This window comes from Diospyros lotus, chromosome 6 (assembly GCF_014633365.1).
Source record: "Diospyros lotus cultivar Yz01 chromosome 6, ASM1463336v1, whole genome shotgun sequence".
In the NCBI taxonomy this organism is placed as follows: domain Eukaryota; kingdom Viridiplantae; phylum Streptophyta; class Magnoliopsida; order Ericales; family Ebenaceae; genus Diospyros; species Diospyros lotus.
This window is the reverse complement of record NC_068343.1, coordinates 33424812-33442629: the sequence shown is the minus strand read 5'-3', so window position 1 is coordinate 33442629 and position 17818 is coordinate 33424812. Positions and strand designations below refer to the sequence as shown.

The 17818-nt window shown below is 39.0% G+C and overlaps 1 protein-coding gene across 3 annotated transcripts in view; it reads right to left on the bottom strand.

Moving 5' to 3' along the window:
- The window catches only part of LOC127804757 (ultraviolet-B receptor UVR8), a 118515-nt gene that overhangs the window by 58763 nt on the left and 41934 nt on the right, over nt 1–17818 (bottom strand). For all 3 annotated transcript variants that reach the window (XR_008023722.1, XM_052341732.1, XM_052341734.1), the window contains exons 4-6: nt 17741–17800; nt 15961–16062; nt 15737–15830 (exon numbers count right to left, since the gene is read on the bottom strand). Coding sequence is in view for 2 of the 3 variants with exons in the window: in XM_052341732.1 (XP_052197692.1) it covers nt 15737–15830; nt 15961–16062; nt 17741–17800 (256 nt within the window). In the remaining variant the exon portion in view is untranslated. The remainder of the gene's footprint in view (nt 1–15736; nt 15831–15960; nt 16063–17740; nt 17801–17818) is intronic.

The window sequence follows — 17818 nt, the reverse complement described above, 5'->3', positions numbered from 1 at the left end:
ATCACCAAGATTTTGGCCAATAGAATCAAACTCATGCTTTCTAGTCTTGTGAATAAGGGTGAGGCAGCATTTGTGCTTGGGTGCTCAATTGGGGATAACATCTTGCTCGCCCAGGAGCTCGTGTTCCAATATCACCTTCACAAGGGGCCTCCTCGATGTGCGATGAAAGTGGACCTAGCTAAAGCTTATGACACCGTGGAGTGGGACTTTCTCTTGACTGTCCTTCATCTTATGAATCTCCCTCCGCAGTTTTGTAGCTGGATCGGCGAGTGTGTCACTACTCCTCATTATTCCATTAAAATCAATGCGCAGTTAAATGGATTCTTCCTTGCTGATCAGGGCCTTAGGCAAGGGGACCCTCTATCTCCTTATCTCTTCGTCTTTATGATGCAAATCTTGCATGGCATTGTTAGCCATCAGACAAGGTTTCCAGATTTTCAGTTTCACTGGAAATGTGAGCAGACTCGGTTGGTGATGCTCATGTTTGCAAACGATCTTCTTTTGTTCTCCCATGGCAATCCTGCTTCGGTGGGTATCTTGAAATCTTGCTTAGAGAGATTCTCTGGTTTGTCTGGCCTTAAGGCTAATGCCTTAAAAAGCAATTGCTTCGTCTCTTGTAGAGATGAGTCCTCAAGGGAGAATATTTTGACTGTTGTGGGTTTCCATAGAGGTGCTACCTATGCGGTACTTAGGGATGCCTCTTCTTTCCACTAAGTTATCTTATGGGGATTGCCGGCCTATCATTGATAAGGTTAAGAATAAGATTTTCTCTTGGCGGAGTAGGTTGCTCTCCTTTGGGGGCCACCTTCAGTTAGCTCAGTCTGTTCTCTCCACTATCTATGTGTACTGGGCCTCTTTGTTTATTTTGCTAAAATGGGTGATCCATGAGATCAAGCAATCAATTCATAATTTCTTATGGAGTGGTGATGACGCTGACCCCCATAGAGCTAAAGTGGCTTGGAGGGAGATCTGTTACCCCAAAGCGCAAGGGGGTCTGGGTCTCAAGCCTCTCTATGTCTGGAATCAAGCCCTTGTCACCAAACTTATTTGGCGCTTGCTCTTAGGCAATGGGGAGTCGTTCTGGGTGAAGTGGGTGCATACCTATCAAGTTAAGGGGGTGTGCTTCTAGCTCCTTAAAGTGTCATACCCTAGGCCATGGTACTGGAGGAAGCTGCTCTCCCTTAGGGGAGTTGTGCGATCTAGAGTGGGGTGGAAAATTGGTGATGGTCGTAGCATGTTCCTTTGGCATGATCAATGGCACCCTTTGGGTGTGCTTATTGATTGTTTCTCTCGCCAATTGCCTCGGCAATTAGGCATCCATACCTTGGCCATGGTCTCTGATTTCATTGAGAATGGCTCTTGGAATTGGCCTGACCCTTTCCCCTATCCAGCTTACGATCTTATTAGGAGTCACCATCCTAGCCTCGACCACGTTCAGCGCCGGGATGAGAATTTTTTGCTCCCAACAGCGAACGATGTTTTTTCGATTAGGGCTGCTCTTAAGGACTTCCAAGAACAACGCCCCCGAGTCTATTGGCATAGGCTTGTGTAGTCATTGGAGTGTATTCCAGCTCTTTCTTTTATTTTGTGGATAACAATACGGGAGCATCTTTCTACACTTGACTGTATTAACCTTTTTTTGTCTTTTCCGAACGGATGTTTCCTTTGCAGGATGAATGCGAAGAGACATAGTCACCTTTTCTTCGAGTGCCCTTATTCCAGAGAGGTGATGACATTCTTCCGCAAATCAAAGAAATTTAATTGGCCTTGGTGTCGTTGGGATTCTGGAGTGCTTTGGGCTGCTGTGAGATGGAGTGGCAAGGGTTCATGGCAGGTGGCAAACAGACTGGTTCTTCATGCTTTGGTGTATTTTATCTAGAGGGAGTGCAATAACAAGTGTTTCCGTGATCAGGTGAGATCTGCCTCTCAGTTGGCTCATCAAATTCTGTGCGTTGTGTGGGCCCATTTGACGACCCTTCGACTCAAACCGTCTATTCAAAATTATGCTCTTTGTCATATTTGGCGTCTTCCGAGGGACCAAGTTCTCCCTCCCCATTGAGTTGTTGCTTGCTTGTTGTTGGAGGCTGGCTTTTGTGATCTTGTTCAGCGCCAGTCCCTTTGGTGCCTTGTGTTCGATGTTGCCTCTCCAGTTGGGGCTCGCTTCGTTTGCAGTTTTCCTACCCGTGATCAGTACAATAGGCTTGTTCTTCCGAGATGGATTGTTGCTTTCGATCACTTCCAGGCTTTCCTGCATTTGCTTGGACGGATGTGGGTAAAGAAGCTAGTCCAAAATCAAAATCAAAACCAAAATCAAAATCAAAAACAAAACCAAATTCAAAGTCAAGGCCAAAAACAAAATCAAATCCAAAGTCAAGGCCAAAAACAAAATCATAGATTAAGGATTGGGTCATGGAACATAGGAACATTAACAGACAAAGCTATGGAAGTGGTGGATGTGATGATTAGGAGAAAAATTAATATTATGTGCTTTCAAGAGACGAGATTGGTAGGGAAAAAAGCAAAAACTTTATCAGAAGCTGGATATAAAATATGGTACACAGGAACTGATCGAGCGAAAAATGGAGTGGGGATTATTATTATGGATAAAAGCTTAATAGATGAGGTAGTGGATGTAAAGAGAATAGGGGATAGGATTATTATGGTGAAGATTAGTTTAGGAAGAATGACTACGAATATCTTTAGTACATATGCACCACAAGCGGGGTTAGGTGATGAGATAAAAGCAAAATTCTAGGAGGACCTAGAGGGACTCATACAAATGATACCAAGAGGAGAGAAAGTGATTATAGGAGGTCACTTAAATGGGCACGTGGGTAGAGACGGAAACGGATATAGAGAGGTACACGGAGGGTATGGATTCGGGGAAAGTAATAATGAGGGTAAATCTATCCTAAATTTTGCTATGGTATATGGGCTCATTATAACCAATACTAGGTTCAAAAAACGGGACGAACACTTAATCACATATAAAAATATCACCTCAAGCACCCAAATAGATTATTTCCTCATGAGACAAGAGGATCGGTTATGTTGTAGGAATTGTAAGGTGATACCGGGAGAGTGTTTGACTACTCAACATAGACTTCTAGTACTTGACGTCCAAGTAAGAAATTGGAAGAGAAAAAATCACATAAAACAAAATCCAAGAATCAGGTGGTGGAATTTGAAAGGGGAGAAACAACTAATCTTCAAAGAAAAATTAAGGGGTAGAAGGAAATGGAATGGAGAAAGACAAACAAACCAAATGTGGAAAGAAATGGCTAATGCTCTAAGAAGCATGGCAAAGGTAGTCCTTGAAGAGACAAATGGTAGAGCCCCTAACCTTAAGGAGTCTTGGTGGTGGAATGAAGAGGTACAATTGAAAATTAAAAATAAGAAAACTTGCTATAAGGCGGTATATCAATGCAACAATGAAGAAAATCAAAAAAATTATAAAGAAGCAAAAAAGGCAGCAAAAAGAGCTGTTAGTGAAGCAAGGTCAAAAGCATATGAGAATCTATATAAACGACTTGATACAAAAGATGGAGAAAGGGATATATATAAATTAGCTAAAGCAAGAGAAAGAAAAACGCGGGATTTAAATCAAGTGAAATGCATAAAAGATGACAATCAAAATGTTTTAATAATGAAGGAGCGATTAAGGAGAGATGGAAGGAGTATTTCACAAAATTATTCAATGATGGTGGTGACACAAGAGTTAGGTTGGGACATCTTAGTAACTCCGAAGGGAATGTGAGCTACACATTCTATCGACGCATAAGTTCAAATGAAATAAGGCAAGCATTAAAAAAGATGAAAAATCATAAGGCAGTGGGACCAGATAATATACCAATAGAAGCATAGAAATGCATGGGAGAAGAGGGCATCTTCTGGCTAACGCAACTATTTAACGTCATCCTTAAATCAAAAAAGATGTCAGATGAGTGGAGGAAGAGTACTTTGGTTCCTATATACAAGAACAAATAAGATGTTCAAAACTGTGAAAATTATAGAAGAATTAAGTTAATGAGTCATACCATGAAACTCTGGGAGAGAGTAATAGAGCAGAGGCTCAGAAAGGAAACAAAGGTGTCAGAAAATCAGTTTGGTTTCATGCCTGGTAGGTCAACAATGGAAGCTATATATTTACTGAGGCGTCTAATGGAAAGGTATCAAGATCATCAGAAGGACCTACATATGGTGTTTATAGATCTAGAAAAGGCCTATGATAGGGTCCCTAGAGAAGTATTATGGAGGGTTTTAGAGAAGAAAGGAGTCAAAATAGCCTATAAGAAAAAGCCCTTAAGGACATGTATCATGGTGTAGAGACAAGGGTCAGAACATGCGGAGGGGATACTGAACCATTTACAACTACAATAGGACTGCATCAAGGTTCTACACTAAGTCCATACTTATTTGCCCTAGTAATGGATGAACTCACTAAAGATATTCAGACAGATGTGCCATGGTGTATGCTATTTGCAGACGACATAGTGTTGGTAGATGAAACAAAAGAAGGAGTGAACACTAAGCTTGAGTTGTGGAGAAACAATTTAGAATCTAAGGGATTTAAATTAAGTAGAAAGAAAACAGAATATATGGAATCCAAATTTAGTAAAAATGCAAGAGTAGATGATGTTATAATAAAATTAGAAGACCAAATCTTACAAAAAAAAGACCATTTTCGATATTTGGGATTAGTGATTCAAAAAGATGGAGAAATCCACGAGGATGTCGCACATAGAATTAAGGCAGGTTGGCTAAAATGGAGAAATGCATCGGGGGTGTTATGTGATGGTAAAATTCCATTAAAATTGAAAGGAAAATTTTATAGGACAGCTATAAGACCAGTCTTACTGTATGGCTCAGAATGTTAGGCAGTCAAATACCAGCATGAGCAAAAGACGAGTGTAGCGGAGATGAGGATGTTAAGATGGATGTGCGGACATACAAGAAAGGATAAAATTAGAAATGAAGTTATTCGTAATAAGGTAGGAGTAGTGCCAATCGAGGAGAAGATGAGAGAGACTAGACTAAGATGGTTTGGTCATGTGAGAAAGAGACTAAGAGAAGCTCCTGTGAGGAGAGTTGATGAAATGGAACAATTAGTCACAAAAAGAGGTAGAGGTAGACCCAAGAAGACTTTGGGAGAGACATTAAAATTTGATATGAAATATATGGATCTAAATGAGGATATGACAAAAGACAGAACTACATGGAAGTCTAGAATTCATGTAGCCGACCCCACATAGTGGGATAAAGGCTGGATATGTTGTTGTATATGTTGTTGTATTGTCTTTTATTTTGCTTCTTCATACGTTTTTCTTTCTTTTAGTTTATTTTTTCATCTTTTGGCCTAGTAGGTGATCGTTGTTATGTTCATGCCCCTGGTTTTTGGTCGGTCTAGGGTATGTCTTGGCCTTGGTTTGTAGTCGTTTCGGCTTTGGTTTGTATTCTATGAATCTCTCACTTACGAAAAAATAAAAACATGATGGTCATCAACTTTCTTTCATAAACAGATTTTTTCCTTCCCAACTAATTAAAAGCATGGCTGAAATATGCAATAGGTCTGTGACCCTGCATTAATACCGCCATCATACCTTGCCCCGACACATCTGATTCCACCACAAATGTCTTGCCAAAGTCAGGCAAAGCTAAAACTGGTAGAGACACCATTGCAGCCTTAAGACGTTGAAAAGCTTGCTCTACTGCATCATCCCAGAAAAAAATTATTCTTCCGTAGTCTTTCTGTGAGGGGGCCATGCCAATTTACCATAGTCTTTTACAAATCTTCTACAATATCCCATGAACCCTAAAAACCCTCTCAACTCCTTCAATGTTGTAGGGGTTGGCCACTCTAACATTGCCTGCACTTTGTTGCAATCAGCGGATACACCATGGGATATGATGTGGCCCAAATATTCTACTTCCAACTGCCCAAATAAATACTTCTTCCTATTAGCAAACAACTGATTTTCTGGCAATACTTTCAAAACACAACGCAGATGTTGTGCATGCTGCTCAAATTTTTTTCTTAAAACCAGGATGTCATCAAAAAATACCAACACAAAGCACCTCAATTGCTCTCTGAATATGTCATTCATCAGCAATTGGAAAGTGGTTGGCGCGTTCATCAACTCGAAGGGCATGACGAGAAATTCATAGTGGCCCTCATGCATCCTGAAAGCTGTTTTTGGGACATATTCTGCTTTGACCTGAATCTGATGATAACCTGATTTTAGATCGAGTTTGGAGAAAATTGTGGCCCCGTGTAACTCATCAAGCAGCTCCTCTATTACTAGAATTGGAATTTGTCGAGGACTGTCACCTTGTTTAAAGCCCTGTAGTCTACAGAAAAATGCCACCCCCTGTCCTTAACGAGCAACACTGGACTAGAGAAAGGGTTGGAGCTCGGTTGTATAATCCCTACTACTAACATTTCACGTACCATTTTCTCAATTTCATTTTTTTGGAGGTAAGGGTAACAATAGAGCCGAACACTAACCGGAGCAGTGCCTGGCAACAAGTTGATTGCGTGGTCCCTTTTTCTGGAAAAAGGCAGCCCCTCCGGATTTGCAAACACTCCCTTAAATTCAACCAACACCTCCTCAAGGAACAACGGAGTTTCCACTTGGAACTCATTGAATTCTGCAGCCATCATTCCTAATTCTGCAACCATCATTCCTAATTCCAGCCCAAGAGATGGCAAGGACATTCTTGGATTCAATGGCAAGATCTTGTCTAGTGGTGGATCGACTAACTAAGTTCGTCCACTTCATCAGCCTCACACATCCCTCTCAGCCCAAGAGGTGGCAAGGACATTCTTGGATTCAATGGTAAAACTTCACGGGGTGCCTAAATTAATTGTGTCTAATAGGGACAAGATCTTTACTAGCCATTTCTGGAAAAGAATTATTCAAGAGTTTGGGGTAGGGCTACATATGTCTATTGTTTATCATCCTTCATTAGATGGCCAAACGGAGAGGGTCAACCATTGTTTGGAAGCTTACCTAAGGTGCACGTGTTTCACTAAGCCAAAAAGCTGGAATAGATGGTTGTCACTAGCTCAGTGGTGGTATAACTCATGCTTTCACAGTGCCATCAAGAGAAGCCCCTTTGAAGCAATGTTCGAGTATAAACCTCCTATCCTACCAGCAATATCTAGTTCCACCACCACCATGGCCGCAGGTGGAAAAATATTTGCAACAAAGGCAAGAGATACTGACTATACTTAAGAATTGGCCACAACCCAGAATAGGATGAAGCAGAAAGCTGACAAGAGAAGGAGCAACAGGGCATTCGAAGTTGGTGACAACGTTTACCTTAAAGTGAAAAGGTTCCTACAGCAACCTTTCACAGCAGCTCCAATAACCAAACTCATCCCCAAGTACTTTGGACCCTATATCATCGAATCAAAGGTAGAGTAAGTGGCTTATGAACTAAAATTACCCCCAGGAGTCAATGCACACTCGGTGTTCCATGTTTCATTGTTGAAGAAATTACTTTGGTCTTATTCCAAGGAAGGCACAAGACTCATTGCTTACACTAGTTCCAAAGTCTGATGCCCCTCAATGCTTAGGTGATTTTCGGCCAATTAGTATGGTGGGTTGCGTTCAAAAGGTCATCTCCAAGCTACTTGCTAATAGGCTGGGTTCGGTGATTCATTCTTTGATTGGTGACTGCCATAGTGCCTTTGCTAAGGGCTAACAAATTCTTGATGGAGTTCTAATTGCAAACAAGGTGGTGGAAGCAGCGAAGAAGGCTAAGAAAAAGGCAGCTTTCCTTAAGCTAGATTTTAGTAAAGCATTTGATAGTGTGGATTGGATCATAGGGATTATGGAAGCTATGGGGTTTGGGTCTAAATGGATTGGGTGGATAAGAAACTGTGTCCTGAAACAACAAATAACGGTTTTAGTTAACAGTTCTATTGCAAGTGGGTTCGTTATGGAGCAGGATCTTTGCCAAGGGGATCCATTGTCCCCTCTTCTGTTCTTATTAGTAGGCGAGGGTCTTAATAGGTTGTTCTCCTAGGCTTCAAATCTAGATTTGTTTATGTAGAAATATTTTATTTGTAGATAATATGCTAAGAATATTCTTCTTTCTTTTTACTATTATTATTTCCTTTCATATTGTACTCTTCCTCTATAAATACAAGAGAGGAATCCATATATTTGATACACATAATATATAGAGAAAACATTTTCTCAGTCTCCCTTTGTTAATATGGTATCAAAGACAGGTCCCTAGGTCTTAGGGCTTATTCTATCTCCCAGCCTGCATCGCTGGCTAACCTGCCCTCATTTAACGAAGGGCCTCTCTGGGTTCCTTTGTCGAACCGATCACCGCTTTGCCCACCAGAAGTTCAGAGAACAGGAGGACTTCCCAGCCACGGTCGTGGTTCACCTAGCAGCCATCGCTCCAATCGCGCCATCGCCGGCCGCCTTTTCCATCAGATCCGATTGTTTTGCGTCAATATCCAGCCACTGTCGGCCACTTTTTTGCCAGATCTGCCGGCCATCATCGCCGTCGTCCATCATCGGCCGTCGCTGCCTTCCATTGTTGCGCCACCTCCTCAGATCTGGTCTTCTGCCCACTGTCGCTGCCTCGCCCTAAGGTCGGCGCCGCCCTTGGGTTCTGTTCGGCCGGTTGACGACATCCGTGCCAGTTGTATTGTCCTAGCTGATCGGGTGCATCTCTTCTGTCGAGAGAAGATCTTTAGCCTGCCATTGTTAGCTATTCAGCCAACCCAGATTTGAACTCAGATCTGGTTTAACCCATTGGACCGCTCCAGACCTGTCACAGACTGCCAGCCCGTTCAAGATCTATTTTCTTACCCAGATTTGACCTAAATTTGATCAGCCACAAACAAGACCCTTCAGAAAAGAGCAGCTTAATCAAATTATGAAATTGTTACAGTCCGATTCATTACCTGGTACACTTAATTGTTCTTTGGCTCATTCAGGTAGAACTCCTTTAGCCTTGTCAAGTTTTTTAAAATCTACTCCATAGATCATTGATTCAGGGGCATCTGATCACATGACTAGCTTGTCCAATCTATTCGATTCATATAATCCTTGTTCAGGTAGTGAAAAAGTAAGGATAGCAGATGGCAGTTTTTCCTCTATTGCTGGCAAAGGACTTTTTAAAATCTCTGAAAGTATTGATCTTCAATTAGTACTTCACGTTCCTAAACTTACTTGTAATCTTTTGTCTGTCAACAAACTTTCCAAAGATTCTAATTGCCGCATTACATTCTTTGATTCTTATTGCCTATTTCAGGACCAGAACTCGGGGAAGACAATTGGCAGTGCTAGAGAGATAAACAGACTTTACTACTTCAATGAGGATTTCTTTGGTAATAAAAAAGCTCACGGATTGAGTGGTAAGAGTTCAATTTTTGTTCCTGATCCAATAATGCAATGGCATCTTAGGCTAGGCCATCCTAGCTTTCCTTATTTAAGACACTTATTTCCAAAATTGTTTAAAGGAGTGGATTGCTCTATGTATCAATGTGAAAGCTGTCATTTGTCTAAAAAGCATCGTGTTAAATTTGTTCCCAAACCTTACCATCCTTCAAAACCATTTTATTTGATTCACAACGATGTTTGGGGACCCTCAAAAGTTACCACTTTATCTTGTAAAAGATGGTTTATAACTTTTATTGATGATCATACTAGACTATGTTGGGTTTACTTGCTTAATAAGAAATCCGACGTAGCAAGTGTTTTCAAAGATTTCTTTTACATGATCGCAACCCAATTTCAAACAAAAATTAGTATTCTTCGATCTAATAATGGAACATAATACTTCAATGCATGTTTAGGGGGGTATTTTACATCAATCAACATGTCGTGAAACTCCCCAACATAATGGCATAGCTGAACGAAAAAATAGACATTTACTTGAGGTAACTAGGGCTATTTTGTTTTCTATGAATGTCCCAAAATACCTCAGGGGAGATGCTGTATTAACTGCTTGCTATCTAATCAATAGGATGCCCACTTGAGTCTTAAACTTTGAGACACTTTTAAATTCCATGAAAAAGATTTTTCCTATGTGCCGGTTGTACTTTGAGCTACCTTTAAAAATATTTGGATGCACTTGTTTTGTTCACATTCCACAAATTTTTCGATCCAAATTAGATCCAACGGCTGAAAAATGTGTTTTTGTTGGTTATGCTCCCAGAAAAAAAACGGTACAAATGTTTTAATCCTTTGACAAAAAAAACTCACATAAGCATGGATGTGTCTTTCATAGAAAATCAACTCTATTTTACCAAAAATTATCTTCAGGGGGAGAATATTGTAGAAGAAGATAATTTTTTGAAAATTCCTGAATCTCTTCCAAATATGTTAGATATGATTGACACTCCACTCCACTCTGAAAAACGATCCAAGGAAATTAGTGCTCAAAAAAATAAAGAACAGGATGCGTCTAGTTCACAGGTGCCAAGCATCATAATGGAATCAGAATCAGGGGGAGAAATACTACAAACGGATCAAAACAATCTGAAACCTGAGCTTCAGTATTATATCAGAAGAAAATCTCAAGGAAATGCTATTGATCCGAATATCCTACCAGTAACTGAGCATTTGACATCTTCGGATGATGGTCCTTCTTCCACTCAAGGTAATTCTAAACTTACTCCTTCAAATTCTTCCTCAGTTGATTTGTCTGATCTTGATATCCCTATTGCCACTAGAAAAGGAGTAAGATTTTGTACTAAACATCCTATCGCCAAATACCTGTCATACCAAAATTTGTCCAATAGCCACAAGGCATTTCTTTCAAATATTTCTAACTTGCATGTACCAAGAACAATTCAGTATGCCCTAGGTGATCCGAATTGAAAGTTAGCAGTAAATGAGGAGATTAATGCTCTTAAAAAAAATGGCACTTGGGAAATTGTGGAGCTACCGAAAGGCAAGACAACTGTAGGTTGCAAATGGGTCTTCACTGTAAAATGTAAGGCAGACGGGAGCATAAAGAGGTACAAGGCAAGACTTGTTGCCAAGGGGTTCACCCAGACATACGGCATCGACTATCAAGAGACATTTGCTCCAGTGGCAAAGATAAACTCTATTCGAATCCTCATCTCACTTGTAGTGAATTTTGATTGGACTCTTCACCAATTCGATGTAAAGAATGCCTTCCTAAATGGCAACTTGGAGGAAGAAGTGTTTATGGACCTCCCACCTGGATTTGAGAAGAGCCTCGGTACCAACAAGGTATGCAGTCTAAAAAAATCCTTGTATGGTCTGAAACAGTCCCCAAGAGCATGGTTTGAAAGGTTTGGAAAGGCAATGAAAAGCTATGGTTATACTCAGAGCCAAGCAGACCACACAATGTTTTTCAAACACTCTAATGACGATAAGAGAATTATTCTAATTGTCTATGTGGATGACATAATAATGACTGGTGATGACAGGGGAGAGATTGACGAGCTTAAGAGGAAACTAGCTCATAAGTTCGAGGTCAAGGACTTGGGCCCTCTAAAGTATTTCCTTGGGATGGAATTTGCAAGATCTAAGGAAGGAATCTTTGTTAACCAACGTAAGTATGTCCTGGATTTACTCAATGAAACAGGAATGCTCGGGTGTAAGATAGCTAAAACTCCCATCGAACCTAATTTGAAGCTACAACTTGTCGACGCCAAAGATGTGGTAGAAAGGGAGAAATATCAAAGGCTTGTGGGCAGACTCATCTATCTATCTCACACTCGACCTGATATAGCATTTGCAGTAAGTGTAGTAAGTCAATTTATGCACTCACCTAGTTCACAATATTTTGAAGCTTTCTACAGAATTCTAAGATACCTAAAGGGAACACCTAGAAAAGGTTTGCTCTTCAAAAAATGTGGGCATCTTCACATAGAAGCTTATACAGATGCAGATTGGGCAGGCAGTGTTACTGATAGGAGATCTACATCGGGCTACTGCACCTTTGTGGGAGGTAATCTAGTCACTTGGAGGAGCAAAAAACAAAACGTGGTGGCCAGAAGTAGTGCTGAAGCTGAATTTAGTTCAATTGCCCATGGGATTTGTGAGGTCATGTGGATAAAGAGACTACTAGAGGACTTAAGGGTCTTTGCTTCCGTACCGGCTAAAGTTTACTGTGATAATAAAGCTGCAATTTCCATCGCCCATAACCCAGTGCTCCATGACAGGCCTAAGCATGTAGAGGTAGATAAACACTTTATCAAGGAGAAAATTGATAATGGGGTAATTTGTATGCTCTACATTCCAACAATTGATCAAATTGCCGATATTCTTACAAAGGGGTTACACATAAGTCAGTTTGAAAAATTAGTGAGCAAGCTGGCCATGGAAGATATCTTCAAGCCAGCTTGAGGGGGAGTGTAGAAATATTTTATTTGCAGATAATATGCTAAGAATATTCTTCTTTCTTTTTACTATTATTATTTCCTTTCATATTGTACTCTTCCTCTATAAATACAAGAGAGGAATCCATGTATTTGATATACATAATATATAGAGAAAACATTTTCTCAATCTCCCTTTGTTAATAGTTTACAAGTGTCTTGATGGGTCCCCTCCTATGCAAATCCCCCTTCTCCAGTTTGCTAATGATGCGTTGATTTTCTGTCCAGCTGAGTTAGGATGTATGCATACTCTCAAGCAGATTATGCAATGTTTTGAACGTAATAGGTTAGTTTTCAAGGATCGAGAGTCAGGTGTGGTTGATATCTTTAACTTAGTGCTAGCCAGGTTGGTGGCTTGGATTAGGGTTGTGGAGCCATCCTTCCCTTACTCGATGGACCAAGTTATCATGTATACTTCTGCACTTCGAAGTTAGTCTTGGGTGGCATGGTCTCCCTAATGGCTAGTTTTTCTTTTGTTTTTTTTTTTTTTTTTTTTTTTTTTTTTGTGGGGGGGGGGTTAATGGATTGTATGGTTTTCTTTTGTTCTTGTTCCAAGTTTTTGGTGGGTGAGTCCAGTGTTTCCTAAGGGTTGTTGTATTTCCCTTATGGTTTTAATTAATAATATTTGTGCTCACTAGTTTCAAAAAAAGTCTATTGAACCTGATGACACAACTAGTCAATTGCCAAATATAAGGGATGAACTAGAAAAGGCTTTAGAGACTAGAGCCATATTAGATAAAAGGGTGATTTATCAAGGTGCAGTTCCCTTGAACCAAGTATTGGTACAATGGTCACAATTGCAACCAAATCATACCACTTGGGAGTACCTTCCGGAGCTATTGAAACAATTTCCAAGAGCCACAGGCCTACTTTAGCTCTTGAGGACAAGAATGGGTTTTGAAGGGCGAGGGAATGTCATGACCCGAGGGCCTTTCTGAAATTTTTTTAATGTAATGATATAAGCCAACTGAATTAGTTAAATGTTGATTGTCAAATGTAATCCTCGGTAATTCTATAACCATAGGACGAGCCTATATAAGGCTAAGTTGTTTGAGGATGGGAATTCATGGGTAATAACAGAATTCTTTCCCTCCTATTTCGTTTCCCTCTCAATTCTCTCTCTCAAATTCTTTCAAACTCTCCCTCCAAAACTCTTTTCTCTCTCATTTGATCCTTCTATTTCTCTGTCAATTCAAGTCGCATCCAAGCGACTTGACAGATAAGAGAAGAATGATTCCGAGTTATGAACGAGTGGATAAAGAGATGAGGTTGTTATGAGAGAAAAGATAGGAGAATTTCAAACTAAAGGATAAATGAAAGAAAGGATGAAGCAGTTTCGAAACAGATGAGAAGAAGTTTAAATTTATTCTAATCTGTAATGTATTGTTGTTTGAATTTGTTGTATCCTATCCTTGTATTTTAGGAGATTTTTTAGGATATCTTGTGTATATATAGTTCTACCTACAGATCAATGAAGTGTAAGGAAGAACATTTCTTTTATTTAGCCTCCAAAACAGCCAGTATACCTATCCTATTCATTTTTCAATTTGTAGATGACAATGTCTAGGTGGGTGAAGAAAAAGGCATGAGTACTAAACTTGACATATAGAGAAACACTTAGAAGATAGAGGTTTTAACTTAAGTAGATTACAAATCCAAATTATGGAATGTAAGCTTAGTAAAACTGTAAGGGTGTGTTTGATTGGGGGATGAAAAGTGGGGTGGAATTCCAATTCCATGGAATTTCAATTCTCACCCCACCCCCTAGGAATTCCAATTCTTTGATTTCAAGGAAAATCTTCACTTTTTGAAATAAAATGAAATTCAAATTCCATGGAAAAAAAAAAAAAAAAAAAACTGTTTGATGGAATTTCCTAGAATTTGAATGGAAAATGAATTCCACCCCAATTTTCCACCCTTATCAAACACACCCTAAAAGTGGATGATCTCATGGTAAAACTTGAAAATCAAGTCATCCCCAAAAAAATCAAATATCTTGGATCAATCATCCAAAAAGATGGGCAGATTTAATGAGGATGTTACCCAAAAAATTAAGGCATGATGGCTAAAATGGATCAATCAATTACGATTTTGTTAAAACTAAAGAAAAAATTTATACGGCAACTATAAGACCAGATTTGTTATATGACACAACATGTTGAGACGGTTGGCACCAACATGTGCAAATAATGTGTAACATAGATGAAGATGTTATGATGTGTAGGGCATTACAAGAAAAAGTAAATTTAAGAATTAGGTTATTCATAACAAAGTTAGAGTGGCTCCTCTTGAAAATAAGATGTGTGAAACACAATTAAGATAGTTTGGTCAAGCAAGAAGACAACCAATAGATGCTCTAAAGAGGAGAGTGGATGGAAAGGAACAAGTCTTTAACAAAAAAGGTAAAGGAACACCAAGTAAAACTTAGCAGGAGACTCTTAAGGGATGTTTAGTTGTGGAAGATAGCCCTAGTTTTGTGGAAAATTACTCCATAGGAAATGAAATATTAGAAAACTAGTACAAATACAAAAAAAATCTAAATAGAAAATGGAGATTGGCAAAACATGGTTCTCCAAAACTGAATGGAACTTGGAAAACTCCTAAGATAAGCTTTCCAAATTTTCCTTAGTAATTTGGAGATTTGGAAAATAAAGTTCTCCACAAAATTTCCCCATATCATCTCCATCTCTTCTCTACCACGATTTACACAAGACAAACCTCTCTCTCTCTCTCTCATATGTTCCAATTTTCTAAATTGGAAATCAGTTTCCTGTACTTCTAACATCTGAAATGTTTTCCAAATTTTCTACAACTAAACAGACCCTTAGGTATTATATGAGTTGCAAGGGTCTTATATAAGATTAAGGTCATTGATAGAAATGATTGGCAAGTTAGAATTTACATAGGCGACCCACATGATGGTATTAAAGCTTGTTATGTTGTTTTTGTTAACTTCCATATCACGCTCCTAGGAAATGGTAACATTTCAGCTTTTTTCTATGGAAAAAATCATATTTTGTCCCTTGGCTTTAACAGAAAAAGAAACAAAATTTTGTTCCATGGGTTGCAAGAACAAAAGCATTTTCTGTTGGCCGGTAAAATTGATTGGGAAGTTGGCATATTTCAAACATGATAATAACTACAGTATTACAGGTTAAGTATACAACTTTTAATTGTTTCAAAAAAGACTGCAGATACAGGTGTTGTAAATAAGAATTTACAAACACCCTTAAATCCGAGTAAAGTATGTAAGTGTCAGATGTGGATGCTAGTAAAACAGTAGTTTCTACTTGCCTAAAAGTGCAGAAACTAGTGCTAGCAAAATAATAGGGATGGTAAAACAATTAAAAGAACCTGGTACTCCTTAAGAACCCCCATATGCTTGGTTCATGTCCATGACCAAGCCTTCCAGACCCGCCTGCTCCCCAACTTAACGCATCACCTTGATCTGTGGAAGAAACAAAAGTAATAATTCAAAAAAGACAATTCAGACCTCTGGAAATAGTAAGAAAGAAACCACAAGTAGTTGTAAGTGAAAATCAAAATACATCAGGCAAGAGGTGTAATGAATCTCAAACCTGTAATAGCAATTGAGTGCTCACAACCCAAAGCTGTCATTGTGATAGTGACCCCAGTCAAGCATTCAACTTTAGTAGGTATGGTAATTAGCTTTGCTGCCTCTGTAGACCAAACACATATTCATGTGAGGAAAATCTGATTTTTCTTTTCCAAAGGCCTTTAGCTTCAATACTGATAACTAGTAACCTCTTAGAGAACAGATGATTCAGGAGCACAAAAGTAGGTAACATCAGCAATTAGGATAAGATTGTTGGATAGGATTGTCACTGAAACCATTTCTATGTAGATAAACCATCTATTATAGAACTTGCACAACTAGCCATCTGGAAAATAAGTTCAGGGCTGTATGGCCCATTTCCCATAACGGCCAAGGTGGGGAAGGTGGCTTACCGTTTGCAACTCCTTGAGGGATCCTTGAGGTGACCAGAGAAAGGCGCGATGTTGTTATACTACCTCTACAAGGAAACAAGATAAGGAGGAAACCCTCACCATTGCAGAACAGTGAACAAGCCCCAGCTGGTCAAAGAGTTGGAAGCTATGCCATTACACCAAAATGATATGGAAAAGGAAGCTTATGTTGGGAGCCAACTGCCAAAAAAAGCTAAGGAAGAAATAATAAGATGCTTAAGGAAGAATGCGGATATCTTCGCATGGACGTCGACGGATATGCCCGGGATAAATCCAAAAGTAATCTCCCATCGCCTGAATGTAAATCCATCCTAATGCAAGGCCTATCAAACAAAAGAAAAGAAACATTGCGCCGAAAAGATAAGAGGTACTAGACGAGGAGATTGAGAAATTATTGGCCGTAGGATTCATCCAAGAGGTGTACTACGCTGAGTGGCTCACAAATGTCGTCATGGTAAAGAAGGCAAATGGAAGGTGACAAGTTTGCCTAGATTTCACCGACTTAAACAAAGCATGTCTAAAGGGTACATCATGATTTGGTGTTACCCTAAAAAATGGTCCAGAAAGCTTAGCAACTCATATCCAGATGTCTCATCAACCAGTCTATCTATTCAAGGCAATGAGTACGAATCCTTGGGGCATGAATTGCCTCAAATTGACATATTTAGGAAAGAAAGAAAAACAAAAATATCATAAGAAATCTCTAATAATTCTAAAAAATAGGAAGATGACATATTTAGGAAAAGAGATATATTTAGGAATAAATCCTAAAAATATCGTAGTTATACTAAACTACTGTAACTACTATGTACAAGTTATCTAAGCTACGTACAAGGTACAACTAATATATACAACACCTAATACAATCACATTAATATGAAGTCTCAATGAAAAAGCACCATCAATCTAACATCAAGATATCATTCAATCTAAAATAAAGATAAATATGAATTGTTAAAAGAATACTTCTAATCCAACATAAAAATATTGTTCAATCCCCAATATGAAAACAAACATCATTCCATATTTAGAAAAAAAAAATCATTTTTGTTGGAGTTGTAATTAGGCTTGGTTTCCGTTTTTTATAATTTACCCTAAAGTTTACTGTATTTGTAGATATTATGCCAAAAGGTAAAAAAAATTGATTAAAAACCCCCATAGTTGTCTTTAGGCATGTTCATTACATCACAGATATGTCCAAAAATGAAAATAATAATAATAAAAAAAAAGGATACATCCCAAATTATGCATCCTGGTGTATTTGATTAGTATCCATTTCCAACACAAGTTGGACATAATACAGCATAAATGAATTATCTATGCTTCCTCAGTGATAACATAATTAAAATGAGGTATAGGGTTAATGGGTACTTTTTCCAAGGCCAAGCTGTCCATTTGAGTTCTTCCCCCACATGTAAAGCTCTCCATCCACTGGAAAAATAGGTGAAT